General features: G+C 42.6%; 1 protein-coding gene across 10 annotated transcripts in view; it reads right to left on the bottom strand.

The window, feature by feature from the left end:
• Nucleotides 1-873: 873 nt before the first annotated feature.
• Nucleotides 874-10,768, bottom strand: part of SLC25A30 (solute carrier family 25 member 30) — a 75,094-nt gene continuing 65,199 nt past the window's right edge. For 9 of the 10 annotated variants that reach the window (XM_064586091.1, XM_064586088.1, XM_064586090.1 and 6 more), the window contains 6 exons: nt 10,651-10,736; nt 8,555-8,650; nt 7,749-7,873; nt 5,899-6,037; nt 4,437-4,517; nt 874-3,493 (listed from right to left, as the gene is read on the bottom strand). In XM_064586091.1, coding sequence (XP_064442161.1) covers nt 3,452-3,493; nt 4,437-4,517; nt 5,899-6,037; nt 7,749-7,873; nt 8,555-8,650; nt 10,651-10,736 — 569 coding nt within the window. In that variant the 3' untranslated portion in view covers nt 874-3,451. Of the gene's footprint in view, nt 3,513-4,436; nt 4,518-5,898; nt 6,038-7,748; nt 7,874-8,554; nt 8,651-10,650; nt 10,737-10,768 lie in introns of all 10 variants that reach the window. The other variant, XM_045869477.3, reaches the window with a different exon arrangement.

Raw genomic sequence — 10,768 nt, 5'->3', positions numbered from 1 at the left:
GAAATGCCAGCAGCCAGTGGATCTCACTAACCTTCATATGAAGTCAATCCTGTACATCATTTAATCTCTCAGGTAAGAGAACTGAGAAAGTGCTCCTTTTTCCCCAACTTTCTTTTTTTTCAATAAACCACCATGTTTAATTCAAATGTTAATAAGACAGGCACCTAGAAAAAAATATGTATGTTTTTTATAATCTTATGGATGAGGTTTTTTTATTTTTTAATTTTAATTTTTGTTTAATTAAGCTTTATGCCCAATGTGGGGCCTGAACTCCACCAACTGCTCCACCTGCTGAGCCAGCCAGGCACCCCAAAAAATATTTTTCAGTGAAAAAATTAATGACCTAGATTTGCGTGTCATCCCCTGGCTCTTCTATGCCAACTGATCCACAGTTAACAAAACATCCCAGCCCGTCTCTAGCCAACACCAAACACTGGAAGGACTGAGGGAACCTGAAGGCGCAAGGCACTCATGTCATCACCCTGGTGTTCTGCATCTCTGAGGGACCTTGCCGAGCCAGTCCATGAATCAAAGTCACTGGCCTCTACTGGGCTACAGAGGATTTCATATAGTGGGAGGTGACACAGGTGTCCAGGCAATTAAGATGATGATCCTGGGGCGCCTGGCTCAGGCGGTAGCGCATGAAACTCTTGATCTCAGGTTGTAAGTTCGAGCCCCACGTTGGGTGTAGAGATTACTTTAAAATTAAAAAAATAAAAATAAAAAGATGACCCCAACAACTTCTCCATGAGGAGAAATGTCTGTAGCCACCTTTACAAGTCCCATTTATTTCTACTCCAACCTTCTGGACTCTTTGGAGCTTGTCTTTGTTTAAAGGTCTCTATCCAAAATAACCACAAATCATTTGGATCATTATGTATTATTCCAGTTTATTAAACAATGAACAAGGTTTATGCCACATATTCCAACAATGCTTAAATAAAGAGCTTGAGATATAAAGGCTTATGAAAAATGTAGTCTTTACATAATACATACTATTTCCAGCGCATGAATAAATATAGAGAACAGGAGCCATTTTTATATCACAGATCAGCAACCTTCAGCATCGATGATCACACAAATCCACAAGCAAACAAACAATCCATTATCTTCATTTTAGTCATAAAAGCTAAAAATCATTTTGCCACATTTAAGCAATATCCAAGGGGGTTGGGGGACTTGTAGTCACAGCCCCCAAAAAAAGGGGACTGAGTCTCCAAATCCTTAAGTTCTCTCTTGCGTGAACTCCTTCAGGAAGCAGAAAAACCAGAACAGGTTAAGATCCTGTTCTATACAACATGTTTAATAAATCGACACTGGAGAAAGACTCCATTTTTGTCTTAAAAACATGATCAAGTTTTATAGTGAGGTTTGAGCTTCTTTTCATCCTGGTATGAACATGTACATAATTTGAATAAATTGATACAATGAATGTTGCATGACGTTGACTCTTTACGTGGTTTTCAAAATGGACTTGCTTCTACTGTTTTAGAAATTATATGTACACTTAAAAAATATAATGTTTTCATTAAAAAAAAAAAAGTGGTTCTTAAAAAGTAATCCTTTAAACTCAAGGAACTCAAAAGTGAAAGCCTTTCTGAGAAAGCCCTGACCAGGTTAATGGAATGTTTTGGTAGGAAGAAAAAAAAAATCTCCATCTAAAAATATGGTTCAGTACCAGGAGCAGGGCCCAAGAGAGCTCAGCTCTGCAGTCACATCTAGAGTGGGCCCAGGGATCTGGACTTTCAACTAAGTCTTTAATCGATTAACACCTAGACACCATTCTACCACTTCTTCCTTTCTCTTCTTAATGACTTTGTCTCTAGTTTGGAAATAACAATTCTGCCTCGCAAAATCTTTTTTGAAGTAGACATTAATAAAGAAGGCAACGTGAAAGTGATTGGCAGGAAAACGGCTCGATCCCCCAAAAAAACCTACACTCCTTCAATTCTGGGTTCAAGGGAGGTGGTGACCCACGGTGAGAACACACTGGGAACCTGCCTGGCTAGTATTGCGGAAGGGTCCACCCCAGAGCCATTGTCAGTGTGTATTCAATGTTCTCAAACGGTAGAACCGAAGGTACCCAAGTAACTATGTCCCCTTCCCTGGGCTGTCTTCTAGAAGTGTAAAGTTCTTCAGGCTCTTGGAGTCACTTTTTATGAAGGCAAGAAAGAAGAGGGAGAATGATTTTTGTTGTCTTTGGAGAAAGAAAGGAAGAGACTATATACCTCTTTCAGAAACGGGAAAACAGGTGCAGCACTAAAGAGAGAGTTTCTAAAATTTCAAGCAAGTGTTTTCCATCCAAAACCAAACAGGAAGTCCGAGACAGGACATATCTTAATAGAACCCGAACTAAAGTAAAAACTGAAAAATCTGGAAAAGTCAACTCTTCTATTCACTCGCAACATCTTGCTAAAGGAAAACATAATAAAACTGTAGCTTAGACTGTGTTCTCTCTTTTCACAAGGCCTTTGGCGAGAGCCTTTGCTGGGGATTCCAGCGAGAATCCTTTCATGAAACCACTCTCTTCTGTACACCAGGCCGTTGATGCCGGGATTCTGGCGGGACGACGGCACGACTGAGGTCCAACGCCTACCCTCCAGGCAGGTACTAGCAGTTACTCCTGTCTTCATTTGACCCTCAACATCAAGAGGCGTTATTATCCCCATTTTACAGACTGGGAAATAATAAACTTTGCTAAAAATCGGAGCAAATTGCTAACATTACCTAAGACTGACCCGCAGCTGCCTCAAAGATCTTCCACCAACGTGGATCCTGCCATGTTCAAAGCCAACACATCCCACCGTCATGGGTTTAGAGATCAATACTTTGTAACAACTCCTCACAAAGGTCAAGCCTTCAGACGCTGAAAATCACTTATTGTAAGCGAAGGATCCTGCTGAAATCGGAAATGATAAAGCAGTGCAATATTCCAAGGATCTATTTCCTCCTGCACTATTTCCACCTGGAGTTGAAAGGCTGTGAAATTTCTTCAGCTGACAAGAAGCGACAGTCCCCCACAAGTTCAGGAACAGTAACACCCTCTTGGAGGCTCCATTCCGTGGTTCCTGTGAGCTTCTCCAGAGCAGTCTGGCATTCTCAGCTGTGAGCTGAGACACAGCAGGGGCTCCTCTCCCCTGAAGAAAACCACACACGGTTCCTGATCTTCTCGCAAGTTTTCTTTCGCAAGAAACATGCGTTCCACACGCGGTCGTGGAGTCGAAGGGCACTTGCATGGTAAGGACTAGCGTTCGGATGCTCGTTTCTAGCATGAGACATCTGAGGCACGGCTGCCCACACACAGCAACCGGAACTAACCCCATCCTCATCTGTTGCTCACGCTTCAGAATCTGCGATGAACCAAGCAGTGAGAAGCAACGTGACACGCAGGAAGCTTTATTGTTTCGGAAGGGAGCCTTTGCAGAGCGCCGTCTCAGGCAGCCTTGACTTGTCACAAATCCAATTTCTTCAACTGCTCATATGTCACAAAGAACTGCAGTTATTGGTTAAGGCTGACAAAGAAGATGCTGTCTTAACAACATGGACACGTGAAAACTGACTCACAGACAGCACATTTAACAGATACGTCTGGGCAGACCACGTGCCTTGGACAGGATTGAACATGAGGGGCTCCATCCTTACCCACCTCAAAAGGTCTTCCCATTAGCCTTCCCAAGGTCAGCCTGGAACAGAACCACCACAGCAGAGATATCTCTAAATCCCCTCACACCAGCTCCCAGAGCCTCTTCGAAGATGACATCCCCCCTGACTAGCTCTGGCGATCGCTGTGCTGGGCAGACTTTCCAGAACAGTGAATTCTGTGTGAAACAGAAAGACAGCAAGCCCTGGGAAGCTCTCCCCAAGGGTCACGGCGAGGCAGGCCTTCAGCAGCGGGGAGGCGCAGGTAAAGAGAAACGGGGATGGTGAAAACCACATTCCCTTCTTTATAATTCTGCCCTTCCGTGTCTAGTGAACCGCCGCTTCTTTCCTCCCTCCCACTTTGGCATACAAGAAACAGTGCTAATCGGCCAAATAATTCAGGAGCTAATTCCTGTTTATCTGCAGGCACTCTCTAAAATAAGCATTCTAGAACACTGCTGCCAAACCGCATCCTTCCCAAGGGTGGCTAGGGATATCAAATCAATCCCTGTCTCTCTCTCTACTCGTAAGTATTCTCAGCTTCGAAAACTGAGTCTGAATAGAAATCTGTATTGATGTCAGTCCCTTTCAAAACACCAGCACTAAACCAAGAGTCATATAGCCCAGCACAGAGATTTTATGCCTGCTGAGATAGAAACTGAATCATCATTTCTTAGAATCAGAGGAACTCAAAAGAATAAGACGCCACTTCTAAATTATCATTAATAACATGACAGTTTATACAATCCTCTTTTAGCTACATCTTTCTTCAGATGTACTGCGACAGAAAAGGATACAATGATATTCCAAGGACCAAGTCTCAACCAATTTGGCCAAAATCCTTTATACAGAGCAAAAAACCCTTCATTCTTCCATGTCTGTTATAAGGCGGGGGGGTAGGGGGTGGGGAGACAAGTTAACTTCCAACTTTCCAATTAGGTCAAATGCATTCACAATTCATTAGTAGCCAGACTGAATGATCTACTTTTCTTAAAAATAAAATCCTGTTTGAAAAGACTGTCTAAAACCTCATTGCCCTCTGCCTCTTCTTGCTCTTTAAAGGATTCTGCATGGGAGAAGACAAAGGCTCCGTGTCAAACCAACCCACGCCAAAGCAGGCAAACGGCCACTGAAGGAGTGAGAAATGAGACTGAATCCCAGCTGGAGTCTCTTGCCTCCTGGTCCCATGCGCTCACAAGCAGGTGGGAAATAAAGAAGTGAAGCAATGGTGGTAAAGACCTAATTCGGACCACCACTACTTCACGTCGCTGGGTGGATAAAAACACGCATCTCTGCTCCGCTGAAGCAGCCCTTGAAATCTAGACTGTGCCAGCATCACCCCCGAGGGCAGGAACAGCAAAGCGGGCCCGGATCCTCGGCTGCCGGCAATCTAGTCGGGGAGACAGCTGCAAACTTGCACCCCCTCATGAAGAGGAGGCCCCACTGTTTAAACTGAAAATTACAGTAAGAGCGATGTGTTCTTCTGAGAGATGTCTGAATGAACGAAATTTGTTCCAATAGGACTCGAGAGGAGGGAGATACACTGGAAGGAGACCCAGTTCCACTGTGATGGCAGAAAATCTGACTATTTTCTCTCCCTTTACAGCAGAGCAGCGGTATAAAGGAAATACACTTTCATTTCTAAAGATTCATTTAGATTCTGTATTTATCAAAGTTAGCCCCAGTGTGGCCCAAACTGGGTACTATCCCAGGGCTTTAGAGCATCATTCATGTTCGTTATAATAGCTCCCCAAATTTAGATACTTCTCCGGTTAAATAGATGTATACAAATAAGCGTGTGTGTGAATATGTATGTCTATATTCACACACAAACACACACACACACACACACATTTGGGGGGCAGTTTCGATGATTGAAACAAACCACTAGAATATTGAAGATTAAGTAAAATAAACTTGCTCATTTCATAAGTGTCCCTTATTATTATTAATTATACTAACAAGGCTTACTACACATGAATCCAAGCACTACGCTGTTTTGTAGGCATCATCTCAATTTTTTACAATAATTCTATGACATACGTGCTATTATTGTCCCATTTCACTTATGAGGAAACTGAGGTATAGAATCTGGTATCTTGACCAGTCACACAATCACAAGTGACAAACCCACAGGTTTGTCTTGCTCTAACCCTTGTGTTTGTCATCGTGATAAGGAAACTCTTCAGAGGGGAACAAGTAAACTAAGGAGCTGTGAAAGGACTTCAGGACCCTGCCCAGGGGCACACCCACGCTCACCTGTAACAAGCAGTCCAGGGTACCTGTGTGGCCAGAACACCTGCCATCCCGAAGGACTCTCTGATTCATCATCCGTGTTCTCACAACATCGACGGGGTTGGAGGCCAGCGCCCCAGCCAGACCACAGGTGAAGCTTGAGCTATGAAAAAAATACCAAGGGAAAAACAAACAGTTCGGCACCGCTCAGCCGCAACCACCACCATCAGAAGCAGGAAGCGGCCTCCTCCCAAATGACGCCAAAGTGACATGTAACAAGAGGAAAGGTTTCCAGGAGGAGGTCCATCACTAGAGCGCTGCACGAACTTCTTAAATGTGGCACTCATTAGAGTGGCCTACAAATTCCGGCCCCGACTAAGAACACCTTTGAGGTTCCGGAATGTCAAAGAATCGTAGAAACATGAAGCAATGTCCTCCAACGATGATCTAGTGCATCTATTTGCTATAAGCAGGACTCAGAGTAATTTCAGCCCTATCATAACCGTACCGCTCTTGGAGAGCAGAGAAAAAGACGTCGTCACTGTAATGCCCTCCAGGGGCCTCTGGGTCTACGAAACCTTCAGTCGCACAAGACTAAGACCACACCTGGTATCAATCAACTCAGGACAGGGTTTCTCAACTTCCACACTCCTAACATTTTGGGACCAGGCAAGTCTCTGTCGTGGGGGGCCGACCTGTGCACTGTAAGCTGTTGGCTTCTACCCAGCAGGTGCCAACAGAACTCCCCAATCCTAACAATCAGAACAGTCTCCAGAAATTGCCAAAGGTCCCTTGAGGGGCAAAATCAGCCCTCAGTGGATGAAACCAGGATACATCCATATTAACCGGCAGCTATTTAAAAATACATGAAATTTGTTTGTACTGACACGGAAGGATATTTGGAATATATTATTGAATTTAAAAAAGCAAGTAAGAACAGCAAATACTGCGTGGTACCACTTATATGTGGAATCCATAAACAAAAAACAGAACCCATAGAAACAGAGTAGAAAAGTGTTGCAAGGGGTGAGGGATGGGGGAAATCGGAAGAGGCTGGTAAAGGGGCATAAACCTTCAGCTCTAAAATGAACAAGGTCTGAGGATTTAACATATTACAGGGTGACTATAGTTGATAACACTATCACATAACTGAAATTTGCTAAGAGAGTACAAGTTAAATGTTTTCACACACACACACACACACACACACACACCCAAAAGGATAAATGTGTGAGGTGATGGATGTGTTAATGAACTCTGGGGGCAGATCCTTTCACATTGTGTATGCCTATCAAATCATTATGTCATACGCTTTAAATAGCTCACAAGTTTGTCAGTTATACCTCAATAAAGCTAAAAAATTAAAATAATATAAATAAAAAGTAAGAGAATGTTAAGCATGATCTTGCTTGTGTAACATGTACACATAATATACGTTTATAGACATATTTGCATGTGCCTAAAAACCAAGCTGTTGACCATGGTTACCTATGTAAACAGATAAGGACTTTCACTTTTTCTTGGTTCACTTCTGAATTATAATTTTTCAAGTATGAGAATACTTTTATAATAAAACTTTAAAATTTCTATATATTTATAGCAAATTGTCACCCTGAACTCATGTATCCCTAAAATATCATTTTTTTTTAAATCTCTAAACATGGGCACCTGGGTGGCTCAGTTGGTTAAGCGTCTGCCTTCAGCTCAGGTCATGATCCTGGAGTCCTGGGATCGAGTCCCGCATCGGGCTCCCTGCTCAGCGAGGAGTCTGCTTCTCCCTCTGACCCTCCCCCCTCTCGTGCTTTCTCTCTCTCATTCTCTCTCTCAAATAAATAAATAAAATCTTTAAAAAAAAAAAAAATCTCTAAACATACAGGAAGTGGGTATACACAGTGTCTCCCATTAGGCCCGAGAGAATCAGATGCTTCTTGGTGAGGTCATAGACCGGTAGCTCCACGCCGACAACGATGGCAGCCCTCTGGGCCGTAAGGGACACGCCCTGGGTAAAAATACGAATAACCAAGATTCAGACATCTCTCCATGGAACAGGCCTTGAAAAAAACTACAGAGTGAGAGAGTAGAAAAGACCAGAGGGTAAAGAACTCAGAAGCTCCCATGCCCAGTTCTGCTCTGGCACTGACTGTATGACCTTGGCCAGACCCTGGCCAGGCCAAGTCGCCTCACAGAGGCTCCGGTTTCCTAGTACATACTGAGAAGACTCTACTGGATGACCTTTAGGGTCTATTCTGTGAACTGACGGGTGACTAGACTACCAGGGAACAGCACTCCATACCAGCGCCTGCCTATTAACGGTCTTCACTTAAGGACCAGGAAAACACACAGATCAAAAAATCCAGCATAACTATAACCTAGAAAACCCTTCTCCAACAGAATTTTTTTTTTCAAGTAAACAAACGAAAAAGTGCTCAATCTTCACAGAATTTCTTATGCATGAATTAGCCAAAAGGTACTTTAAAACTATGACATATTCTTTGTATTCCCATTTCACAGGTAATGAAATTAAGAAAGAAAGTAACTTCGAGGGCGGACGTCACTCTTCTTCCCGTACACCATTTTGACATTCGGATTAAATAAGAGGATGGAAATAGGAAAAATAAATTCAAAGAAGGAAAACGGGGAAGAACTAAGTAAGGAAGTTGGCTCTGTTTTGCGGACTTACCTTCCACAGTCCCCTTGCTCCCTCTTGCTGGTAAATGTTAATGAAGTTGCCTATCATTCCACCTTGAAAGGTGCTGCTTTGTGCCTGCATCCGTATCTAGAGATTATTTTAAAGATGAACATGAGAAGGAAAGCACATTTCTCTCTGAATGTAGACTTCTGAAAATCATTCAATCTGTTGTTTACTAACCATTGAAAGAATCGCAGTATAAATAGGACTGTAATGCTAGTTTAAAACGCCCTTTGTAGGATTTATAAGGATTTAACATTCATAAGGATTGGTTCTGAGGCACTTTGGAATCAAAAAATGGATTTTTAAGGGGCACCTGGGTGGCTCAGTCGTTAAGCGTCTGCCTTCGGCTCAGGTCACGATCCCAGGGTCCTGGGATCGAGCCCCGCATCGGGCTCCCTGCTCAGCGGGAGGCCTGCTTCTCCCTCTCCCACTCCCCCTGCTTGTGTTCCCTCTCTCACTGTGTCTCTCTCTGTCAAATAAATAAATAAAATCTTTAAAAAAAAAAATGGATTTTTAAACGTAGTCTTTTGAAAAGGAAAGAAAATGACATATTTCCTTGTAAGTTACTGAACAGGAAAGAGAATGTGATGGTATGCTAAGATTTCACATAATTGATAAGAGTATCCAGCACACTTGGCAGCACTAAGCATGGACAAGTATATTTCTTAAATTAGTTACTTCAAGCCACTACTATTTCCAACCAGCTGAACCAAAAGGTATGCAGGCGAGCAGAGCACGAGATGACCACATGATGCCCGTCACACTCTGTTACACTTGAACTTACAAATAAACTTGACAACGGCCGTGGAATTCAAAGGACCGAGATTCCAACATAAAAATAATGTTTGATGTAGCTCTCTACATTTTTTAAAGGGTTTTTTCTCACTAAAAATTGGTACCTTATTTTTGTTTAGGGAGCAGTTATCTCTAACTTCTAAAAGAAAGTGTTACTGCCATGCTAACATGGGAAAATAAACCAAACTACGGGAACTGCCTTTCTATGAGCCCCGACAAATGTTTCAGGTATTAAGAGGCGTACGGATATTTTTCTCCACTTTTCCCCAACGAAATCCTAGCAAAAGCACCTTCACCGTGCCGAGGTGTAGCATACTCTGCATACTGCTGCAAAAAACTCGGATGTTCGTCAGAATCTCCTATTGGAGTGAAGGCTCTGAGGGCAGGGTCCTTATCTTACTCATTTTTGGATTCTAAGCATGTAGTACATCAACTGGTAGAAGGTAGAAGCAGTGAACACTGGTTAACTAATAGGAACAAAAAAGGAGAGGGAAGGACAGAGACAAACATCCTAAGAGCACTGAAAAAGCAAATCCTGGGCACCTGGGTGGCTCAGTCGGTTAAGCATCTGCCTTCGGCTCAGGTCATGATCCCAGGGTCCTGGGATCGAGTCCCGCATCGGGCTCCCTGCTCAGCTGGGAGTCTGCTTCTCCCTCTCCCCACTGCTCATGCTCTCTCTCTCTCATTCTCTCTCTTTCTCTCTCAAATAAATAAAAATTTAAAAAAAAAGAAAAGAAAAAGTAAGTCCTGCCTAATTTCTATTTTGTTTAATTAGTTTATTTCCTTGTCTTTTTCCAGAAAGGATCTAAGGAGGCTGTATCCCTGGTATATCGGTAACAAGGCCATCCGATGCGTTATGTCTAACTGTGGTAAGGACATATTTCCATTCGTATTTCCTGAAATCAAGTTAACAGATAACATCACGTGTTCAGAAATGGTCATTAGGGAGCAGATTTGTGGAGAACTTGCAGCCCATCCATTTTTAATGAACCAATAAAACCTGGAAGATTTTCAATGAAAAATGAAATTCAAATGTATTCAAGCCCAAATTTTTTTTCTGCTTAATCGCCAAAAACCTTGTCTCCACAATGAGCTCTACTTTTGAGTTCCTCTGTATCAGTGGGAAATCCATCCAGTGGATGTTTCTAAGTTAGAGTCTTCATGGCACTTAAATTATAAACAAGTTCACACATACAGTGTATGTTATATTTGCAGCTTTTCATTATCTGAATGTTGTTCTCAATAAGAAAATGTGGGGTATGCCTATAAGATATGGATCGTATGCTTACTTTCAAAACATCAGTTGGATTAGCGATGGTTGAGGATACGACTCCAGAGAGAATTCCACACACCACATTTATCAGTAGAGTTTCATCTATAAACAAACACATATTATTCAACTTTTCG

The sequence above is a fragment of the Mirounga angustirostris genome, unplaced genomic scaffold (genome assembly GCF_029215605.1).
Source record: "Mirounga angustirostris isolate CCGP_5_RB_7025 unplaced genomic scaffold, mMirAng1.0.hap1 SCAF_3, whole genome shotgun sequence".
Taxonomy (NCBI): domain Eukaryota; kingdom Metazoa; phylum Chordata; class Mammalia; order Carnivora; family Phocidae; genus Mirounga; species Mirounga angustirostris.
This window is presented reverse-complemented; position numbering and strand designations above follow the sequence as displayed.